General features: G+C 40.1%; 1 protein-coding gene across 3 annotated transcripts in view; it reads left to right on the top strand.

Moving 5' to 3' along the window:
* ARHGAP15 (Rho GTPase activating protein 15) overlaps positions 1-23,168 on the top strand; it is a 341,933-nt gene extending 318,765 nt beyond the window's left edge. For all 3 annotated transcript variants that reach the window (XM_076343118.1, XM_076343121.1, XM_076343120.1), the window contains one exon: positions 21,900-23,168. In XM_076343118.1, the coding sequence (XP_076199233.1) occupies positions 21,900-22,083 (184 nt within the window). In that variant the 3' untranslated portion in view covers positions 22,084-23,168. The remainder of the gene's footprint in view (positions 1-21,899) is intronic.
* The last annotated feature ends 1,613 nt before the right edge of the window (positions 23,169-24,781 follow it).

Consider the following 24,781-nt stretch of genomic DNA (forward strand, 5'->3'; position numbering starts at 1 on the left):
GATGCCTTTATATTGATCATTTCTGATGTATTCTCCTGGCATCTACATATAAGAGATGTAGATCCTTCATCTTGTCTGGCAGCTTCCAGGTGAAACTGCAAAATGAAGTCCATACAGTCATGGGAATGTCCCCGTTTCATTAAGTGTGGAAGGATTTTAAGCAGTCCGTAAAATGAGTTTGGCCTTGCAGAAAAAAAGTTTTCTATGTATTCATCTGATGTACCGTGTGCGCGCATTCTCTCCTTCAGCGGGTTATCTAAAGAAGGATGATAATTTATTACTGTCAATGGAAGAATAATAAGTGACATTATTTCCTGGGAAGAACCTTAGTGCAAGAAGTGGGTACACGCTGTCAGCACAGATATGCCATATACAATATTTACTGCACCATATGTGGCATTGATCCTAACCTGAAGAAAGTTTTGTTACCATGTCTTAGAGGAGAGATATCAGGTATACACAATAAGTCTTTGATCTCATAGTTAAATCACTTGATTGAGACTCAGGAGACATGGGTTCAGCTCTTGGCTTTGACTGGATGTTCTGGGTGACCTTGGGTAAATCACTTAATCTCTCCGTGCCTTGGTTCCTTGTTTACAAAATGATGATAATACTTCCTTTGTCTGCCTTGGCTTTTTAGAGCATAATCTGTTTGGGACAGCAATTGTTTCCTGCTGTGTATGTGTAGAATAACTCGCAAAACTGGACCAACACTGGTGTTTTTGGAGAAAAGAAAAGGAAAAAAAAAAACCCACACTAAAATACAGACAATAAAATAACAATACTTTGTATTGCATATGTACAGGCTTGACTACAACTCTATAGATATGGTGGGAAGGTGGACGTACTATCCAAATAAGCACATACTCTTACCCAAATGTCACTGCAGAAGGCACGGTGAAGCTAGAGGTATACTGACACAATACTGTGGCACAGAGGGATGGAAGGCAGGGAAAAGATATTTGAGCCATTTGGGGGTCTGAGCATTATGGGAGCAATCATCTGAGTCTCTTTGAAGAAGGTCAGCCTTCTCTGCCACGCAAACACATCCCTGAGGAAGGACAGGACTATTCCATAAGCTTTGCTCCATTGATGTGGAAGCAGCAGTAGAATAGATACTGAAAACACCAAAAAACAGATAAAAACTGGTTTGTTCTCTTGAACTTGTCAATGCGAAAGACAGGGGCCAGTCAGAATGGCCTCGTGGCTCTGTAAATGAGATTAAAGAAACATACATACATCGTACACAATGACATGATGTTTATATTATGTAAATAGAGGCTATGTGTGTTTGTTTAAATTAAACTTGGAAACAAGACTAGTTTGCAGAGGTTAAAAAGCATAGAATTATATCACTTTTAGGGAGACTCTTCAGAAGAGGGGTGTCGATGTGCACGATGTGCCCATCTTACCACTGACTTGCACCTTGTGCCACCCCCTTCAGCCACAGGGTTTGCCCAGTGTAAATCACAGGAAATTCAAAATTTTCTGATTAGTTGAAAAAAATAAACAAACTAGTTTGGTTTGAGGCATATTAATGCAGTTTCTGTATTTGCTGGTGGAGATGGCTGTTCTTGCCCAACGTTGAACTGAGCTTCAAGAGGTTTCTGATGGGGAGAAGCTAAAGGACCGCAGTTATGCTGTTTCTGTGGCATTCCCCTCTTTCTCCTACCCCTTTCTTTCCTCTCTATCAGACAAATAGGAGACCAGGGCTGCGCAGACCTGGGCCACGGGACTGTGTAAGCCTGTAACTCCTGTACAGCACGTGAGAGCGTATGTCTCACTGACACACGGGAGCTCAGCACGAGAATCCAACCTTTGCCCAGAAGGCTACGTTTATCCTGAGTCACTGACGGCAGCGAGGCTGCACTATGGTTTCATCCTGCAGCAATCCAGTCCGCGGGAGTGGGTCCAGATCAAGCCCAAATAACAATGTGAAATGCACTTCAGAAGGGTCCTTCTTTAGAAACCCAGACAAAACAGCTGATGAGAGAGTCTGCAAGAAAGGCCTGGCAGCAGGGATTAACACCAGTGCCATATATCTTTCTTAAACCAAGCCCTCTGAAGTTGCAAGAAGTCACAGGGCAGCGTATGAAGCCCACAGAAGGGGGATTAAAAGCAAAGCTTGCGGTTGCAGTACCTGTTCTTTTAAGTTTTTTGCATTTGATGAAAAAAACCCCACCAATGTCCCCTGTTCATCTTTGCATGAAAATTATTCTACTATTCATAAGCAGAGGAGAAAAAATATGGGGCTGAACAGACATATCGCATAGCTCTTGTCAGTCTAATACCATAAGGAATTGTTTTATTAGGACTCATACTAAAAATAATTGAGTACAACTACTATTAAGCTTTTCATACTTCTTCCTGAAGGTGAGCAAATCAAACAAATATTGCATTTTACACATGAAAGAAACAACAAAACCCAACCTGAGTAAGGATTTTCCCATATAAAGGGTTACAGAAAACAGCCTGTTCTACTTGAACGTGTTTAGCGAATATTTGCTTGCTATATATAGCCCATATACTGCTGTTCCACACATTTGTGAAAACAGCATCCCAGGTCTCCGGGACTCCACTCCTTCCTGTTGTTTATTTACAAGTTAATTTTACTCTCAGAGTGAGCTAATCACAGGTACCAGATAAAAGCGATAGACCTTTCTGATCCTATTTTGCAGGCATACACAAGACATCAAATGATGCAGAAACCTTGTATCAGCTCTCTACACTAACATGAACTGAGCAACCAATCCCTATCTGATAAATCGTTATTCGTACCCAATAATTTACTCACAAAACTTGAATTCAAGTGAGGCAGAAGAAACACTGCGCTCTTTAAGGATCCCATAGTATTTTATGATCGGTACCCAACCTTCTTTCACAGCAGCATCTTTGAGGTAGCTATTACACACCCATTGGGAAACCGAGGCACAAGAAGTTTAAATGGCTTAAAGACTCAGCCTAAGCCAGCAATACAATCCAAAAATCTGGAGGGATTTTTTTGCACGGAAGCTTCTGCAGCGACTGCAAAATACTCTTTCCTTCCTAATGCAAATTGCAGTAGGGGAGAGGAGCACCATGGCTGGGTCCCCTGCACCACGCTCTGAGCTGGCGAGGACAGACGCAGCTCTGCTCCAGAAGCTGTGTGCCTGCATTATACAGCACTGTGCCTGAGCTAATAAGCTGTGCTTATTAATGTTAAATTAATGAATCTCAGCCTGCTCTGCTTATTAGGTTGAGCTCCGTGCCACCGCAAGGCAGCTCTGCGACTCCCAGACCCGAGCTGTCTCACATCTGACCAGGCTGGAGCACAGGGCAGCCAAGCTTGAGTCTGTCTTTACCCATCCATGTAGACACCCCTGCGAAGGGATATGTTACAGATAAAACCCCTCTCCTTGCTTATTATTTTCCCACACAAAGGCAGGCTAATACCTGTTATTTATAAAAGTATAAAATGGATGTTGAAATAATTAAATGGGAAGACGGGGGCCGGCCTGACGCTACCATCCCTCTCCCTTACGTGGAAAGCACTGAACCCAGATGCCCAACTGTGGAAGATATTCTTCCAGCAGCAGCATCTGCCTCCTTGGCAGGCACTTCAGGCAAGTTGTCTGGGGAGCTCTGCAGTTGCCTCTTGGTTTATCACGTGGATCTGTTACTGTGGCCTATCTGGCTGCCTTGTCCGGGCAGAAGCCAATTCCTTTTGATACACCTTTGAATCCAAGAAACTCCATTTTTTTGCTCCATCTTTCCCGTTACTGTAGCACGGCAAGACATTTTCAGATGCCATCCAGGCTTTCTTCTCTTTCAGAGAGAGAATGATGATTTCCTTTCTGACTGCCTTCCCCCCGCCCAAATTCTTCATTCAGACTAGCAATTGTTTGCATCAATTTCACCAGAAATAAGCTCCTCATCAAGAGTAGAACTTTTTACCTAAGATGAACCCACTACTATTAATATATTATCTAACAAAAGCCGTAAGTATTACAAGATTCATGCTTCAGTTGTTTTGAAAAATAACCTTCCCCCATGTTCATGGCTCTATGAACAGAGAAAAGCATCCAACCTTGACAAATGAAACACACACCCCTCCTCAAACCTCGCAACATGTGGCAGCTAAATTCTGAAGAGCATAGGTTTTTGCAAACTACATGCAACTAAACAGACTTATTTCAACCCATTAAAGATTGAAAAAAAAACCCCAAAAAGAAAAAAGCCATGCATAGACAGAAGCCCACAGTAGCCCGCACACCAGGACACGATGACAATGTGATGACAAGTCCAGCAGCAGTACCCAGAATTCTCAGGGAAAATCATAAAATAAAGTTAAAGTATGGCATCTAGTAATACTAAGCAGGGGGTGTCTGCAAACTTTTTTTTTTTTTTTTTTTAAAGTTGGTGGAGGAAAGATGTAGCAAATGTCATTTTCACTTACTAAACTATGTGTCATATCAGCAGTTTTGGACAGGCTTACATATAAAATCTAGGCTCAGGAGAACCCTTTTTTCACACAGTAGAAGAACAGATTACATTAAGAACTGTACAAGCTTTTTATTAAGAAAAAGAAGAAGGGGGAAAAAAAAGGTAAAAGTTATTTAAAAGAAAAAATAATCCCCAGAACGGAAGGACGATACAACAAATTTCTATTTGGGAAACCTCAGAGAACCTGTGGGAGACCTACAACGCAAAGTGTGGGATGGGCATTTAAATTTTGCTTCAGGAAAAATGCCCAGATTCAGGAATGCGTAGAGGCACAGAAGTCCTTAACCGAAGGCACAAGAAACAAAGGCTATTTGTTGAAATTATTTCCTGAATCAAGACCTTTCTTTATAATCAGGCAACTCATGAGCAGCTCTTGCTCTTCAGCCACAGGACAGCAGCAGGGAGAACAGATTAGCCTTACTCCTACAAGCTTGGGGAACAGCTACTGGAAATGTGAGGAGGAGAAATGTCCTCTTGCACCATAAGAGTGAGTAGGTGAGTGGCCAGGTACATAAGAGACTCAGGCATCCCTGACTAGCATTTTAAGATTTACATGAAATGAATTAATCACTTTCTCGCTTGAGAAGGGCAAATATATATCGAGACATGCTCTTGCACACGTGCTTTTCTGTTTCAGCTATAGAAGAGTTTTAGAAAGGAGCTGGAGCAATGCCAACACTTGTCCCATTTACTGTAGCTTCCCGGAGCTCATTTTGGGGGAAGGAGAAGAGTTAAACCCATTTCTCTCTGCTAAGTATATATTGGTCTACTAAACTCTCCCCTTGTAAATTAGCGGACCCATGAAAATGTGCGTCAGGCACAAGTGTGCACAGGACAGGAGTAATAATAGATTTTGGAGTAAAGGCAAAAAAGAAATCCAGTCTTCCAGAAGCACCTTTATGCATTTTTCTTTTATTCACTTTGGGGCGGGGGCGACCTGCTACCGAGGTTTTTGCAGTCATGCGTAGTCCTTCTCCTTGCGGAATAAGAGAGTTTGCAAAGTTCACTTCTTCCCTGAAGAATACCTACAGCTTAGTGTTTTTAATAAGAAGAATGACGAGTAATTAAAACCACATTTTTACCTGTGTTTCCATATACCTCCTATTTCCACAACCGTATTTAAAAATATAAACCCTGATTTTCATAACAATCAGGCAAATAATTACACTTGGTACTTTTCAATGCTACCAAGCTTCAAAATGTACTGAACTGGTGTATCAGCAAATAACAGAACGATAAAAATAATTAACATAGTTTTAATTTAAATATTTATGATACGGTTGACTCTGTGGCTGTATGGCACCATTGTGCTAGGTGCAGTACACAAATACAGATAGATAGAGCCCCTGTTTCAAAGAGCTCCTATTGTTCATCCCACATTACTCAATATCAAACGATCTCAAAAAAGCTTTTCAAACTTTAATTAAATCTCCTAACTTCCTTTTCAGGTCAGTCAGTTTTATTATCCTAGTTGTGTAGATGGAGAAAGTGAGGAATGAAGAGGGTAAGGCACTTGCCCACGATGACACAGTGAACACTTCTCACTTCTACTCTCCGTCTACTTCCCCCACCCCGAGCCCCCCACACCTTTGAAGGCTCGTCCATGTGCACATTGGCACCGTGGGTGTACGTGTGCATATGGCCAGCACATCTCGGGGAAGGCCGGTTACTGCTAAGTACTCTTCGGTTAATAAAGACCATGTGAGAGTCCTGCTTCTGGTTTGCACTCGCATAAGCTTCAGTAAAATATCACTGGCGGAGTTAATTTATGTGATTTTGTAACCTCTTAATATTGCTTGGGGTTAGCGTTCTTTTCAACTCAAATGTTTTTTGTTGGTGAAAATTAAGAATGCTCAATTCATTACAAAACGGCTTTTTTTCCCCCTTCTTTTTTTTTTTCTGCTGTTCTGGGAGATTGGGCCCTAATACATTAATGTCCAGGACCAGGTCATCAAAGGGTAAATTGCAATGCTTTTCATTTTTCTGACTAAAGATATGGGATTTTTCTCAGAATAAGGCTGTAAAATAAATAATAGGCTTTAAGTTTCTTAAGATATTCATTGGAACTTAAAAACAAAACAAAAAAGACTTTAATGCCAAAATGTCAGTGTTCTGTGCAAAATAATTAATATAACACAATAGGATCTATTCTACTATCGATTGAAAGGGAATTTATGCAGGTAATTCATTAAGGCTAGTGGGAGTTTGGCATGTAAATCCCCCAGCACTTTGACGGGAAAACAGACCCTGATGATTTTTTATTTTTTTATAAGCTATAAAACACATGCTTTTCAGTGGCAAATATATAAAAAGAAAAAGCAAATACCTGAACAACTACGGTAACGGACGCCCCTGCTCTGTGAGACTTCTGAAATGACATTAGATCAAATCATTTTTCAAACATTACAAAAGATGCAACAATCATTTCAATCACCGTGTTAAGAGAATCAATATGTTTTTTGCTTCCAGAGAATGGTATTTTACATTCCCACATTTGCAGGTTATCACCTTCATACATCTCTTTTTGTGGTCAAGTGCATGATTAGTACTTCTGACAGGGCATTGGCCATTTTCTTACGAAGATCTACAAATTCTTGTAAATAAAAAACAATCTGAACAAAAATGAAGAGCAAATCTGTGGACTGGAATGCACCCTACTTGTAATGGGAACAAAAAGCTGGCAATGAAATATAAACCTAAATCACAGCAGAATGACCTACTTTAAGGCATTTGCCAAAGAGACAGTGCTTTAGACAGCTCCTCTGAAGTAGCGTCTTTATGTCTATGCCATCTGCAGATTTATTATTGTGCTTTAGAAAAAAAAAAAAAGGAAAAAAAAAAAGGGAAAGAAAAAAAAGGGAAAGAAAAACCTACAGTATGCCTGAACAAAACTCAGCTTCATCTATAGAAAAGATTCCAGTACTGTGGGCACCACACCCACACCTACTGATGTGGTCCAAGTTTTTTCTTTAGAGGCACCTAATTAAGAAACCCTGACTCATTTACATGGATACGTTTGATCTAAATTACACTCCAAACCACACCAAATTAGGAGCATCTGTGAATGCGAAGTGTTTGTTCCCAGTGACTGGTAGAATAGGGCCAGTTCTGGACGGCACATGTTCAAGTGACGAAAAATATTTCAGATGTAACATACTTCTGAGACCCACTTTTCCACTAATAATTCATAATGAGTTAAACCAGTATCTCTGCTTGAACAATTATTTCAGGCTGTGAAAAAAATGTCATTTTACTTTTAAAAGGAAGGGGGAGGAAAAAGCGGGGGTGGACAACCACCTAGTTTGGTCGTTGTCCCTGATAAAGGGCCTTAACACAACCATTAGATGCAATTTAAATCTGTGCAGTGCGCGTTACCAGATATACATTACTCCTGAAGCCCGGACTAAAGGAAAGTATCTATGAATGATTAGCTGTTGTTCACAGACAAGGCCTTCTCCCTTGATGTATGATCTTCTGTCGTTAACCCGCTGTGCTGGCTTTCCTAACGAGTCCGAACGAAGAGCAGGGTCTCAGCCCGATGAGGCGGTGCTCTACGCGCTGGATGATAACATGAAAAAGTCAAGACCACCAGATTTGAGAGCGGTGTTTTCCTTTCGGGCTGTGTTGCTGGTGCCATCTGACTATGCCTGTTTGCATCCCAGAAGGCCACTCCGTACAAAAATGGGTCCTGCGGCAATTAGGGACCTTTTATCCCACTTTCCCGTCTCCTGGAAAGAGGGAGCGGGGGAGGCTGCAGAAGCCACTGGTTGCTGCTTTGCTGCCTTACAGTCTAAATGGACAAACTAAAAAAAACCCAATACCCTTTATCTCACTCTAATTTAAGCTGTAGGAGCAGCCCGAGCACCGGGGAGTGTAAATCCAAATTCCACGCTGGGTTTGCAATTCCCAGTCTGTTAGCGCAATTTGGCACAACCTTCGGATTTGGCCCATAGTGTTTGGCAGCCACCTTTTATTCTTCCCGTCTTTTATACTTTGTGAATAGCCTAAGTTACATAATACCAGTGACAATTTGTTTATGGCAAGCATTAGAGTCACTGTTTTATGATTACATTCAAACTTTAAGCCACATTTTGACATCTAAGGATCATCTTGCGTTCTCATATATTATATACAATGAAGGTTTGTGTTCCAGTAAGGGGGGGAAGGAACTTTCTAAATAACATGACTCCTTTTGTCTGAAGAGATTTTAATACATTTGTCTGATCTACTGTTTTTGCAGTAGCTAGAATATAATTTGAATATATTAATATTTTCAGCAACTGTGCTCAGGGAGACCAGTTAATAACTTATGCATGGATATATAGATACACTTCAGACAGAGGTAATGTTTTTAGCCCTTATGTTGGTAATACTTAGAAACACACAATGAAAGAGCCTGTTCTTTCCTCCTCTTTGTTGTGGGCATGCATTGTGATGGTATGGAGCCAGTGTTCTTTCTGCTGTCTACACAGCCTGGATTCAATAAGCAGTTATATATGCATATTATGACAATGTGGTCAAGGAAACCAGATTTTTTTGCTATACCTTCATGTGCCTGTACAGTATAAAATCTGGTATTTATTTTTCTTGTCCTCATTCAATATGTTAACAAAATCATAATTTGATACAGGTTATGTTCACTTTATAATTAAAATTATAGAGTTAGATGAAAATATAGCAAGATGTTGCTGAATGGAAAATATTTATCTTTTTGTACATTACTCATTATGGTGCAATGTAAAATCATAAATCTGTGGAGCGGCTAACTCCAGCCAAGTGTACGACAACTTGCCTCCTCCCCTGGTCCACAAGATGCAACCGGTTACCTCCTCTAAGCTGAGGGTTTCTCCACCCATCTCAGCCCCTCCGTCAGATGGCATTGCCACATCCTCTCCAGAGCTTTGCTGTGGTCTTCTGAAAGAAGACCCCTTTCCATGGAGATGAACCAAGAAAAGGGTATTCAGGAAAGTTCCGTATTTTTTATAGATCCCACCAATCTGTCTCCTGTAGCTCTGTTAACACCTTCATGGACAAAGCGCAAACTTTTCGCACCTTCTTTGTATCAGCACTAGACTCGGCCTCACCAAACCACCTCAGGACAGCCCTTCATCTGCCTTGAAACTGCTCCCACTTCCCAGATCGTTTGCTGTCCACATTGCCAAGTCCAGGCCTTCACCAAACACTATCAGCAATCTTGGAGACCCCAGTAGCGTATAGCATATGGGACAACCCTGTAGCATATGGAAGTTTTCCAGTAAGTAAAGTTTACTGTGAACATCAGTTTGTCCATATTCAAACTTTCAGTCCAGAGAGGGTTTTCAGTAGGGCTGTCGCAGTAGTAGTAGCAGGCAACTTAAGACCACCTCCTAGGACAACCCAGATATGTTTCCATATCTGGATAACTGTCTCATAAAATGTTACCAAAAGAATGAGTTTTCCATTCCTTCAGAGCATTTACCCCGTGGAAGTCATTGCAGCTGCTGCGGACTCAGTGTCAGCCCTGAGATTTCTATCTCAGGCAAATTTCAAATCTTGATGAATATGTTTTGAATCTCACCTGACCACTATGGTGAGGAACTGCTTAACCTTTCTGGGTTACATGCTAATGGGTTTCCATTACTCTTCATATTAAATTACATTTATACAGCTTTGCATCCTGAAACTACAATATTTGGTTCCTAAAGAGGCACTTCCTCAGCTTGTAAATCCATTTGCAACCATTCACTTAAGGTTAAACATTTTCTGCTGTAGGGAAGATCCATGCAGCACCTACGAAAAAGTGTCCTGAATTTAGTCTTATCTCAGAGCCAGACAGTGCAGTGTCAGTCGTCTTCTGGTGCTCAAGGCAATGAAAAAAATCATATGCAAGGCATTTAAGCTTCATCTGCAAGAACAGCAGATGTCAACAAGCAAGGCCATACAGGCACAGACCCATTTGGCAGGCAGGCACTATCAGAAATGCTTCTCTGCAACTCTATTAGGTGCATTGAGGCATTTTACTCAGTTAAGGTATGACTGAGAGATTTGATGTCCTGGAAGTTGCTTACCGAATGAGCTGTCCCAAGACTGATGAGTATGCCTTGATATCAACAGCAAGATTGTACCTGTTGTTCCTAAATCCTTCAGTGCCTGTCAAACGTGCTTTCGGTTAGGAGGTCTAAGATACTCACGTACATTTTCTCACCAGTTTTTCTAACTGTGGATTTTGATCAGGGTCAGACAAAAGCAGATATTGGCAAGTCTGGTCACTTGAAGCTTCAAAGATGAAAGAAACACAACTATTGAGAGAGGTAGGGCTGCCTGCATAGAGAATAAAGACTTTTGTAAAGTGTCTACAGGAGTCAGACCACAGTCATCTGAGACCAGTACATGGGTGAATGGGTATTTGACTTAAAAAGGAACTAATGAGAAAATGCAAAGCTAGTTTAAAGCTAGGAAATATTGCAGAACTTGCAGTACTACAAAGGGTGCATCTTAGAAAGACACAATATATGGAAAATCCTCCACTCCAGGCAGTTCGTGCATTTAGTGCAATGGACTATACACGTGCACAAAAAATAAACATCAAGCTAAGGTGAGTGGACAAGACAGACAAAGTGTAAGTAGAAAAGACAATGCTGACATAGTAAATTCATCGCTCAAGGGCAAGAAAAATGTAAATAAGTTTAAAGAAATCAAAGACTCATGGCACATACTCACTAGTGCATTTAAGAGATACATTCATCCTACTCATGTTCAATATCAGGGCTGAAACAATCGTGGTGCTGGGAGGCATGTTAAAGCATCTTTCAAATCTGATACAAATGCAGTGCATATATATTGCAAGAGTAGCTTGTGGAGAGCTCAGAACTGAACCTGAAAGAGTAGGAATCTTGGTTGAGGTCAGATCCCGTATAAAATCATCTCTGTTGGGCAGACCACTGCAAAAAGACTTTCATTTTAAGCAACAAAATGGTGATAATATAGGTTAAAAAAAATGGAGAATTTATACTGGGGACAGTTAATAGGCCAATATTAAAAGGGTTTTCATTATTTAAAAACATTTGAAACAAAACAATTTCTGAAGTAATTACATATATAGGAGCTCACAGAAAAGGAAAACTTTGGCAAGAGTTTGTTCTCTGACTTTGGTGGAATTCTTTGCCACATTCTCTGATTTCAATATCAAAAATTACTAATTGTCTCACAAAACTGAGTAATTTATTCATGACGCTGGACAAAAACAATGCGTTCTTAGTGAAACTAAGTTTTTCGTAGAAGCTCTAGACTCACGAGCAAAGATGCATTTCTGAGCAGGTTGTCTAAAATTCAGCATCCCAGGTTGAAATTCCAGCCAATTGCCACTTTAGGGCTTTAAGTCAGAAAGTAAACCTGTCATGTCCAGAGCCGAGTTATTTGCTGTCAACTGGATTACCGTAGCACAAAAGGGCTATAATTGAAGGCTGCAAGAGGTTATAGATTCAACATAGTCAAAAGCAGTAATTCCACTTAGTAAAAGCAGATATCACCCAAAATGAGAAAAGGTAAGCTTATGTAAGGTGAAATTCTGCCTCCATTCTGGCTCCCAGTCGCTGGGAGTTTTGTCAGTGACTTTAACAGTAATCAAAATTTCACTCACTGCCGAGAGAGATGTTGCAAAGGGTGTGATGAAGTGAAAATTAAAATAACTGTTAACCCGGGGTTTCCAAAATACATTTTCTGAGCACGGACTGCTGTCTAACTCAGTGTTTTCCTGACGTAGCAATGCAGACAGCCCTTCTGGGGATCAAGGAGATAAAACTCCGCTAGTGGAGTACATCTAGGATTTGCAATAAGAATTTTCCTGTTGTAACTGCTGAAGTTTCCATTGTTCATCGTCCTGCGGGCCATGGTGGAACTGGACTACTTAAGCACAGTGGGGTATGGTTTGTAAGAAGTGATTTCAGAAAGCTGTAACATCGGCGAGTATCAGTGCCAGTGCTGACACCCTTCCACCTGAGCTGCTCTTTTGAAGGACGGGTAGAGATTACTGGAAGAAAGAGCGGAGTAGTGGCTGGCAGACGCACTAAGTTTACTGGGAGGAGGAGGATTATATTATAATACTGTGTCTCATCATCTTTCCATTTTTCTTACCAGTAAATCTGAACCAAAGAATGCAATTTCTGTGCATCTGTGAACAAGGCTCCATAGGGTCTCCTGTGTGCTTTCCATATACCCTCTGCTTTGGGTGTGTTGTAGGAGGGTGGCTTCTTTCACTGAGTTAGAAAACAGCTGGGTTACCGGCAGAACTGGTGGCTCTGCTTTTTTGCCACGTACTTTTTGTTTGTCCATCACTAAGCACGTCAAAGCCTCAGTGTGCCCATCAGAAAACAATGCTGTTAATAACATTAATCCACCTTTATTAAGAGCCTTTAGCTTTATGGAGGAATACCAAATATTATTAAGACAAAGACAAGAGGATAATAAGGAAATGTGTTTTTTTTCCTTGCTGACCTAGTTTCTAACCTCACTTTAAAATCTTCCATTGATTTTAATTATGCTTAATCTAAAGCTAAGCTCACAAATCTAGCAAACTTAAGGACTGCTTTTAAGTGAATTTTCTCGCCTGTCAGAGATCCTCAAGCTTTCTACGCTACAGTTAGGAGTTTATTTCCAGCACAGCTACAAAGTTGAGACAGCTCTCTGCCCGTAGGAAGCATCCAGCACCACTACTGTACGATGTGTGAGTTCAAACGCTACCTTGCTCGAATCGAGCCTGTGTACAGCATTCTTCACAGAACAATTGCAGTCCTTTTCTCATCAGCGATAGCCAGAGGCAGTAATAAGGGTGAAGGATATCTATCATGAAAAGTCCAGTGTCAATGTGTTCCCCCAATTTATTTACTGACCTTCAATGCAACAGCCATACTCCTGACCCTCATGAGATGAAGCCTAAGGGGAAATGGCACTGAGCACCAATTCCATATCCTGTTGTTCTGTGGTCTAAATTAAGTGCTAATTAATTACCACTGGCATCTTTGGCATTGCCTGTCAAATTGGATTTAGGATATCCTTTCGCTGTTTAAACAAATAGCCCTACATCTAAAGCTAAAATCCCAAGTGTTAGCGTTTTCTTTACTTTTAAATTTTTATTTAAAAATTCAGCAAGTATGTCTATGGATTTTGCAGGTAGAATTCAAATAAAAGAAACAGGAATTGATATTGTCAATTTTGATTAATAGACCTTCATTAATAAACATCCTGTTATTCAGTTTCCACCTGCAGTTGCTGATGTTGCCTGGAATCAATTAACTCATATAATTTGATTTATTTTACAAAGACATTTTTGGATGTGCTGTGCTGATGATAAAGGTTCTATATTTACAATTCTTGATTTAAGGGAGATTGTTACTAACTGCTTTTTATTTTTAATGTTACAAGGAAATGTAGCTTCAGGCATTCTTGAATGAAAATATTTAAGCAATTTAAAAAGTTAAAGCTTTATTCATGTAAAACTATCTGTTGCCTTCTGAGCCACACAGGCTACAAAAGTGTACAGATCCAGGACCTCTGACAGGTTGGTCTTTACAATAAGCTAGTTGTTCTGCAGAAAAAAAATCAGAAATAGAATTTAAAAAAAAATATTAAAAATATCAATCACAGCAAAAGTTACACCACCAGCCAAAAATACAGTTAAAGGCTCTATGTGTTATATCTCTGTCTGAACATATATTATTCTATGTAGTCTCACACTGCCTTTATCACTCTACTATCCAAACACCTCTAAGAAATGCATTAGCATCTGCCTAACATCTGTCACGGGTGGTTTTGTTCTCTCCCATCCTCTCCCCAAGGAGAGGCTCCTGCTTGCAGTGGTCGTGTGGCTTTTGAAGAGGGGTTCGCTGTTGTTTGAGATATATATGCTGCTACAGAGCTGTTAGAGAAGGCAAAAATGAATGCCTTGTGCACGGAGCTGCAGCCAGGAGTCCGAGATGCTTCTTTAGGAAGTTTGTGGCCTTCAGTTGACTCCTACCGAGTGGCTGTCCCCGAACAGGCAAACTTCAGGCTCAATAGCAACTCGCACTGTGATAACACGGAGTCGCCAGATCTCCTCCTCCCTCTGGTCTTATGAGCATTAGTCAGAACCGGTTTGCATTCACACACAAAAACTTAAAACCCAAGCCAAACTGAGAGGACAGAGTGCTGGTTGTCAGTAAATGGAAGAACTTAGCACATCACCCAGTTGGGTCAGTTTTCCAAAAGGGAGACCTGGAACTTCTGCAGTAATAGGGAAGATTTTATGAAAATATTTTCAATCCTTTTCTTTGACACAACATGGTTTGGGAGAGCACGACCTGAGTCTCTGCCCACACCAGGCTCTTCAGTGGAGCCACCACAGCGTGGAGATGAACTCCTGCCCTTGCTGTCCATGCCACGCTGGGACACAGGTGTGCACCCCCTGTCTTTGGAGCTCCTCTAACACAGGAGATGGCCAGAAAAAAGAAAAGATCCAAGGCTGAGATGTGGGTACCATGTTACCCTGCTCTCTTCATATAGCCACAGCTGAGCGCAGAGGCAGGAGCACAGCTGCCGTTGTGCAGAAGAACAAGCAGGACTTCTCCAAAGCACATTCCTGAACGAAGCCCCTGTAGGGGCCTGAATCCCTTTAGATATCTAAGTGTGCTTTTACATCTTGGTCTCAGTCACCTGGAAAATGAAAACCTTCTCTACGAGACAGGCAGTATGTGAGGTGTGTGCAAAGGCGAGAGCACACGTGCTCTTCGGAAAGGAAGTCATACAGGTAGCAAAGTTCACCCAATGGTGAGAAGATTTTATTTTGAACTGTTCTCTTATTGAACTGGGCTAAGACAGAATAAATGCCTTTCTTCAGCTTTTCGGAGTCTATTCAGCCAACTGTGAACCAATGTTCGGAGTTAGTTTAGTTATTATTTTCATTTAGGGCTAGACTCCAAGGCAGTTCATCCAGGGAAGGGCTCGTGCTGTGAGATATGCAGGGGATCCCCTGAGGAAGCCCATTCTCCACCGGGTCCCTGTCAGCTGTCCAGGTACTATATATAGCCATCCAACGGTCAGATTTAAAGGCTAGTCTGCAGAAGAAGACAGCGTCAAGTGCTCGTTCTTTTGTCCCAGAGCAACTGAAGAGAAGGGATTTTTCCCAAAGAGCTGTAATATGAACCCACAGCTGCAGAGCACAGGAAGCCTATGGAGTTTCTGTAGGCCAGGAGCCATGGAGGCTATTTTCAGCAAAAGCAAGCTCTTAAGTATGTCTGAACTATTTCTGACCCCTCTCGTAACATATCATACGCCATGACCTGGTTTCTCTATTACCAGTCTTGGATAGCTATTGTTTCGAATTCAACCTATGGAGCAAAGAGGAATTTAAAGTACCTTCGCATTTTACACGGGCAAAAGAAAGTACCTTAAAACTGTATTAGTCCACTGTGATCCATTTTGAAAAGGACAGACGTTGTAGTGATTTGGAGCTCCTCTATAAGCATAAACCTCAGGTTGTAGCTACATACACACAAAGGTGTCCCCCCCCCCTCCCCGCAACATAGTATACAGCTTTCACAAACGACAAGCTGGGGATTCAACTGATAATGTTTGCATTTGCTTAGCTTCATCAGCTGGTGAATACCACTGTAATGCAACTGAGCAAATCATCCATAAAGCCAGTACATAAATAATAATGAGGTTTAGTTTGCATTCATAAAATATCAAGAATCCCAATTTATTACTAAATTTTAAATTTATCTACGTTGCAGTGCAATGAATTGAACAGTTTACACAAATAGAGCTTATGGAATCAGGGGCTCACTTACCACTGATTATTTCCGTAAGTCTCTCAAAATGGGGTTAAGTAATGCGCAGGCACTGCACCCTTCCTCCACCACGGGTGTATTTTGCTGTCTGTCCTAAGCTGGTATATCCAGCTGGATATGGATATCTCTGCAAGGTTTTGACCTGTTGTAAAAGGACACCTATTGTTGTTTGTGTTTTAATCGGACTCTCAAAACCAAACTTTTTAGTTCAGTTGTCTTTTTAGTACCAAAAAGTACAAGGTTCTTCCTGAAGAACAACTACTATAGCTGAACCGAAATAAGTTTACAACAGAAAATGACGTTGCAGTAATATGCTATATCTCAGGAAAGTATGTTACAGGTCTTAAAAGGAAAGGAAATATATTCAGAAGAAACCTGATAGTTTATCTGTGCATCATTTTGTACTTGTGTTTCCTTCCTAACACTGAAAAACCCGTCTGCAAAAGCACTGCCAAAATGTGCTTATACACACACAGACATTATCACTTCGTAGGATGGTACGTTTTATTATCAGGTTATTTTCCAGTACATTTGGCACAGTTAAGGTAAGTATATTAACTTTACTTCCAAATAAAGAAAACAAAGTTGTACTGAATGTCTCAGCCATTGTCAATGAGTTAAGAACTGACAGGAGGTCTAAGTAATCAACCCTGTCTACTGCGCCGAGCTTTCCCCTGGGACACCTCTTCTGATCATACAATGTATCTGACTGGCATGGATGTAGAATTGCTTTCAATAAAGATTTTATTTCAAGGTTGGATGATTCCTTCCCAAATGTCTTGTCACTAAAGCAAAGTATGTAATGCTTGTTATTTTTTAACTCCTGTGAACCAGCATTTGGGAAGGAGAGGAGCATAAAATGTTGAGCTAGTAACTGTTCATCCTAAGAGTCAAATTTTAACACATTCAAATCGATTGGGAGCTCTGCAATAGCAAAAGTCAGAAAACTGCTGCATAAAAACTGTCCCATAACAGTGCAATGAAAAGACCTGTTAACAGGGCTATAGTCGAGGTGAGTCAACTCAGCTGAGAAGGCAGCTGAGCCTTTCCCAGGGCAGAGTCCTTAAGCTAAAACATTACATTTGCATATGCCTGAGTATGTATAGGAACCAGATATTAGCTAATTTGAGGATAGTTATTGGTAAAGCGAATCAATGGGACGTGCAGACTTTGACCCTTTAAGGCAGTTCTTAGGAACTTACATATCAAGTCAGCCCAAAAGTCCATCAGGGTGAGCAGCTCCAGCCATGACAGTGGCTAGCACAGTTCAGCAAAGGTACAAAACCTACCCAAACGGGCTGTCATGGAATAATCCACTTAGAGAGGAGTTAGTTCCTAATTCTGTAAGGTTAGTTGTTATACCAAGAGGACAGATGTCACAAATATGTCATTTTTTTCCTTTCTGGGAAGTTTTCTTTATTCCCATGCATCTTTAATCTTTCTTGGCCTCTGTTTAGATCTTGGTTTCTGTCTCTCAAGGCAGCAACTTCCCTAGTTAAATAAGATACTGTGCGTAATGCTGGTGGAGAGGATTCTGATAAGATCAAAACCTACTTCTATCCCTTGGTCCTCTACTGAATTCAGAGGATGGCATTTCCTACACCTGCCATTCTGGCCCACAATATTTTACCAGATGACTTGTTCTTGCTCTTCTGATCCTTTCATTTTGTAATGTGTTACCCATTAGTCATAGATTACCCATATATTACCAGTTCATGGCAGAGCAGCAGGATTGTCTTATCGAAAAGTTACCCTTAGATATAATTTAAAATAGTAAAGGAGAACTAGGCATGGCTAAAAACAGTTCTGCCAAGGGTAGAAATGCCCCTAACATTGAGCAAACTTAAATCCTCGTAGGCTGGAAAGGACTAACAAAGCAGGACTGAGCAGTTCTCAATGCAGCTAGCAGAGGACAGCTCTACCCTCAAACACTCTCCAGCTTACAGTAAAACAAGGCCCTTTCCAATGGGGTTTTCCTCCCTAAGTACGCTGACTTCTCCCTCTAATTTTTAATGTGCAGTAGGAACATTATAACGGTGAGGAATCAGAGTCACTGTTGGAACGCTTTCCCCTCTCCAACAGTTATTATGGAGTAAAAATGGATGAAGAACATTACCTAACACCTTTTTGTTAGGAGTTTGAAGTAATAACCCAATGTGCTTTCCGAATGTCAAAATTAATAATGATTTTATTTAGAGAGTTTGAAAAGTGTAGGTTTAATGGAACGAGAGAGCCAAACTCACCATACAATGACCCTCTTAGCTGTAGAGTTGCCCTGCTCTCAGTCACACGCTTTCCAGCTTATGGTTGCCTTGGCAACAGCCAAAGCATAAATTCCAAGTATTTTTGCTTATATATCTGCCATTGACACTAGAGCCCTCCTATCAGACACTCCTGCTGTTTTAATACATCATTAATTTCATTACTATTAATAATGAGAACTGTATTTTCTGTGTATCTCCTGAGTCGTGGTCTTAAAGGACTGAAGCCATTCTTGAAGTTTGCAATTCAGCTCACCTATGGGGGGGGTTGGGGGGATCTTGCACAGCATAACGCCCAACAATTTCTTGATACGGTTCCAACGTCTGTGGCACCAGATTATAGATTGTTTCTAAAATAATCTTAAATTGATGGATCATTGCTCCTTTCATTTGGGCTTGACAAAAAGTAGCTCCGGCATTTCCTTTCACTTTCTATGTTGTAAAAACATTGTTGTTGTATCACTCTTTCTGCTCCTTTTCTTGCCAAAAAAAATTTTTGCTCGTTTTTAGGGATTTTCTCTTTTAACAACTGAATTTCACTTAGCAGCTACAGTAATAGCTTAAATTGTGCATATTTGTTTTTATTTTGCTTTGACTTTTTCTTTTGTCGACAGATGAAAAAAAAATATTAGTTATAGAAGTTCATTGGTAAATATTTGCACTTTAAAAAGGCATAAAACCTAAAATTGTAATTATTTTATTCAGGCTGGATTGAATTCCTTCCTTCTTTCCCTCCAGTAGCTGTATTTTACCACAGATTAACTACTCAAACTTTCCATGTTTCCAAGTTTGCTTAGTTTACAGTTTTTTGTTATCATGGTCATCAAAACAAGACTGCATGAATATCAAATTCTTGATATAGAAAATATCAAGAATTCTCAAGAGATTTCATCAATATAATAATTATTATACTAGCATTAAGCTTAGAAGCCCCAAGTATACACGGAAGTTCTTAGTGCCACGTTCCATATCGATGAACCACAACAGATAGCCGGTTCCTCTCCATCGCCAACACACACCTTGCACTTTCTCCCTTGCTTCATGCCATACCCTCACCTCCTGAGACCCGAGCGACTGCAGACCATATGCTGGCAATGCCTGGACTCAAACAGGACTTCACGTGGAGGCTGGCATCTCCAGGAAAAACAAGGGGAATTATTCTGCTTCAGAAAGATGGCAAACAATGACAGAGAGGCTGGCCATCCATCTTCCATTTTCTGTGACATCAGAAACATAGGATCTCAACATCTTGCTCCAAATTTTACAGATGAATGAAGTCAGACCCCTCCTTTCCTTTCAGTAAATTGTGCTCTGCCACCACCGTTCTTCACCCTGACTCTGCTCATTCATGGTCCACTGCCTGCTGCTCCCTGCAAGGTTTTTCTCCTCTAGCTTCATCGATGCTGTCCATCATCAACACCACCTCATTGCAAAGCCATGGCTGATGCTAAATTGATGATCTCTAAAGTTACACAAAGTACAGCTGCTGAATATGTTTTTTTCCCCCTGGTGAACTATCATCTCTACCCATGCTGATGTCTGCAAATACTTTATAAGGTTTCCGACTTCTGGCATGTAACAAGCTCAACAGAAATCAAGTCCTTCTCACAGGGAGGCCCCAAGCTTGATGTATGTGCTTCTGCATAAGTGGCATTAAGCAAAACAACCTTGTCACCCCTATAACTAACATTTTTAATTATGATAAAGATGTGTGATGTCCATCAGAAGTCCACACAGTCATTTGGCAGCAAAACTACTAACTTTTGAGACTTTCTGAACTCCTAAGAGAAGAGATGATATGTCTATTTTACCACAGAGGAAAGATAATTATTTCTTTTTAATTTACAGTAAAGATGTTATATTTTAAGAAACTAATAATTAAGCCAATCTGATTAGTGCCATATGGAGAGTGTTTTGTGCAATGGACACCACGGTTACAAGCATGAGGTAGAACTAAGTAATGCTTCCTATTTATATATGGGGAAAAAACCACGAGCGTTGATGTTCAAGGAACACGGTAAATGACAAGATTGGCAGAAATCCACAAGAAGATGCTCTTTGCTGTGTGACCCACCCGCTAACATGAAAGAAACCTTTTTTTAAGTGACTGAACCCGTTACGTCTCATGAAGTTTCTTTCACTTATAGTGTAGTTTGCTGCAAATTCAGCAACAGGTATGGGAAAACAGAGACAGCTATGATGGTTTTTAAATTGCTGTCTGGATTTTAAAAAGGTGACAATGAGAGAGACGGGGAAAAAGCAACTTGGCTTCAACAGTCCACTTGGAATATTTGTTAAAACTAACAGATTAAGGAAGCATCCATGAGTTCAAACATTTACATATTAAAGTTACATTTAGTTTGCATTCCTTGGTAGAGCTGTGTAATTTATTTATAAAATATGTATCTTCATTTACTAGTCTTTCCAACCTAGGATATATTATATATTCTGGAGGGTGGAAGGAAATGGATTTCTACTTAGTTCATACTCACCGCTGCAGAGATTTATGCGAAACTGTCTACCTAAACTCTATCCATTAAACCTATGTTGTTTTTAGACCAGACTTCTCCATCCTTAATGTAATTTCCACAAGAATATTAAGTCTTAATACAGACATAAAATCAACTTTTAATAGTAATAGTCCTCCCCTTGTAATTTTGTGGATAATAAAGATATCAAAGGTCATAATCCTTACCATTATTTTCTAAGTCATCTCATTAAGTTATGTGGTCTCAGTGTCTTTCAAGAAACTTTGTGTCAGGATAAGGCATGCAAACGTCTTTAGTTATATAAATTTCACAATCCATTTCAGACCATACTAACTTTATTGGATTCAAATTAGCAGAAGGAATGTGTTTCATATGACCTCTATATTAAGGGGGTTTTTTTTGTTTTCCCAACTCTTTCGGTGCTGGAGATCACGTTAAGAGAAGCAGGGAAACTTCTCCCTGGAGCCACCAAAACTGTTGACAGCAAAAGTGCTCGATTCCCTTAGCGTAAAGATCCCTATTTTCTGTATCTAAATGTATGAGCTCAGAAATTATTGCCTTATAGCACACGTACCAACTAATGCTCATTCACCAGACATAACTGTGCCCTGATATGAGTACCGTAAATGGGGCTCTAGACCTCCACGCCGCGCACATCTTGCTCTCTGGGGCTGACTCTCCTTTCCTTGTTTGTCAGGTTGGCAGAAGTTGTCTCTTCCCTCCCTCTTTTTTTTCTTTTTGATAACTTAACCAAACAAACATCCCTGTTAGGAGGATCACTAAAAAGTGCCTCTATGTACTTCAAATGCAACAGCGACTCCTTTGACATCCCTCTTTTTTAACCAACTCTTTCCTTTCGTCAACAGGATAGCAGCCAAGGAATCCGTGAATCTTATGTCAACACAAAGCTTAGGAATTGTGTTTGGACCAACACTCCTTAGACCTGAAAAGGAGACAGGGAACATGGCAGTCCACATGCTGTACCAAAATCAGATAGTTGAACTTATGTTGAGTGAGTACAGCAAGATCTTCGGCTCTGAGGAAGACTGACAGACAGGGCCTGTTATTGAAAACGTTCACATCTGTCTTGATGTCTAATATTTTTACATTTCTGTAAACATATTTCTGAAATATTTCTTTTTCTTTCAAGTGACAGATGCCTCATTTTGTGAAAACTTAATGATGATTTTGTGTTTAATTTTCAAACATTGGAATAAAAAATATTGTCAACATTTGCCTATATGTATTCTGCATTAACCCTTTGAGAGTTTCATTATGCTAGCACTCCAAGTGTCACTTTTTTTACAAGCTGAGCATACAGCATATGGCCAAAGACCATAGAAAATGCTGTTTACCAACATATGCAATGGCACAGAAAGACAAATAGTAAGTGAAGAGATTTGTGGGAGATGGACTAAAATATGTATATTAAAGGCAATGAATTAAAACAGTGATAGCAGATCATTTGTAGCTAATCTGAGTACAATTTACCTTTCTCTTTGATACATACTGAAAGTTAAAGACATGATGAATAATCAATTTGCCTACCCCGAGAGTTCAAAAAAAGATTACATTTAATACTTTTAAACAAGTAAAAAAAACCCCACCACCAGAATGTCACTATTTGCATAACAGTGCCTAAAAAAAATTAAAAACAAAATTGGAACTTTGGCATTTTTACTTAAATGCAGTACATGAAATGAAGACATTGCATGACTGCTCGTTTTAACATAACATCTATTTTGATCCTTCATCACACTGTACATCTGCCCGCTTTCTCCAGCTATCTCATGTTCTGTAGCATTTGTATTGTGCTCCTGAGGATGCTTTATTGGTGAACTACATTAAATTCATCTAGAAAGAACTTTAAAAAAAAGCCTTTTCATATGCCCTTAGGATTACTTGGCTAGACTTGAATCAATTTATGCATTTGATGGTTAGTTTCAGTTGTCATGGATAAACAAAAGGGTAACTGTCTAGAATATATCAAATATTGTTTCATTTTGAAATGTATGTTTCCAGCTATACACATCTCCTACCCTGTTTTGTAAAAGTATTCTGCTGATAAAATGTAGACTTATGTTTGACAGCTTTTTAATCAAGTTCAAAGAGAATAAATAAAACTAATCCAGTGTGGTAAAGAGTCTGTCTGGTTATCGATTTGTTCATAAAATGAAAAATAAACCATGTAAATAAGATGTGTGAAACACAGATCTAGAAGCAAATATTTAAAGCAATTAAAGACCCCAAAACATAGGATTAATGCATAGGTCTGCTGTGCACGAGAGATATGTCTTCAATATCACTTCAGCAGATCATGGATTACTTCAGTTTTTACTTAGCATCATGTTGCAAAATACCACGTTATTCAGGAAAGGTTGCTCCTCAGAGCGGTCATTTATGGGAACAAACATATAATGAGGCCTGATCGTTAACAAAGACCAGGCTCTTTCATCATGTGCTAACATAGGCAGAAAATAACACCAAGAAAATACAAAAACTGGCCACAAGATGTTTTCTGACTTCATACATGTCTGAAAAATCAAGCAAAACAGAGGGGTAGTGACCAGTAATTAAAATTAAAAACACAAAACCAAACAAACATCTCCCCCATATCACAAGTATTCAACTTAATCATTTCTGAACAAAACTATAACATTCTGGAGAACCCAAATTCACTTTACTTTCAAGAAAATATTTTTCATGTTAATGTCAAGCCATGAGTACTTAAACAGTAATGCTTTTCAGCATCGTCGTCTTTAGACTCTTTTAGTAGCAACAAACCAGGCGCTGTTTATAGCCTGTGGAAATGACTGGAAGAAAGATAGTCAGAAGTTCAGTCTATTCCTTAATAAAGACCATTCACATTATGGCCCCACGGGTGCTCACAATCATGCTATTGAAGTAATTTCTGCTATTAGTGGAAATGAAAAGTTCACTTGTTACTTGGATCCTGTTGCACTCAGAAGAAAAGATTCTTAATTAATTAATTAATCTTCTTTTAAGCTTTCTTTGGAGCATGGAGACTCCTCTCTTCTTGTTTTTATAAGCAAGGCAAGGCTTATGAAATGAATCCGTATCTTTCTTAAGATCAACTGGTTTGGTTGGGGTCGGGGGGGGGAAATCAAGCAAACTTTTGGACACATAAGCCTTTCTTTGGTTTTGAAGGGTGCCTTACATGAATGCTGTACAAATGTGCTGATTTGTCTACAAAATGCTTTGTTAAAGATAGAAGCCTGATACATGGGTAGCCAGTTCTGGGAGGACACAAGTGGGTCTCATCAGAGGAGCGTATACATCCGGGGCATATAGCAGATGTCTATCCTTTCTCATCCTGACAACAGAAAGGAATAACCATGCCTTGCTACCAAGCTGCTGCCTTCCCCAAGAGACCAGTCTTCTCCCTGTCCCCTTTAATATCGACATGAATTCAGTGGGAAAAATTACTGACTCAACCGTTAGTCAAAGAGCCAGCCCCACAGCTCCTGCCATCAGCCCCTCAGGGCAGAAAGCAGCCGGACAAAAGGTGGCAAGAGTGAAAAAGAGAAAAATATTTGCGAACCTTAACTGCAGTGGTGGTTTTTTTTCCTCCTGCTCAGGTAGTTTGCTCTTTGTTAACTAAGCTCCCAGCCCAGGGCTCCGGCAGACTCTCTTTTGTTGCTGGACACATACATTTCCAAATGCCAAAAGCGTCTAAGTTTGGTCTCCGTTCAGCACGAGCAATTCACTGAGCCTGTATCACCACCAC

This window comes from Aptenodytes patagonicus, chromosome 6 (assembly GCF_965638725.1).
Source record: "Aptenodytes patagonicus chromosome 6, bAptPat1.pri.cur, whole genome shotgun sequence".
Classification (NCBI taxonomy): domain Eukaryota; kingdom Metazoa; phylum Chordata; class Aves; order Sphenisciformes; family Spheniscidae; genus Aptenodytes; species Aptenodytes patagonicus.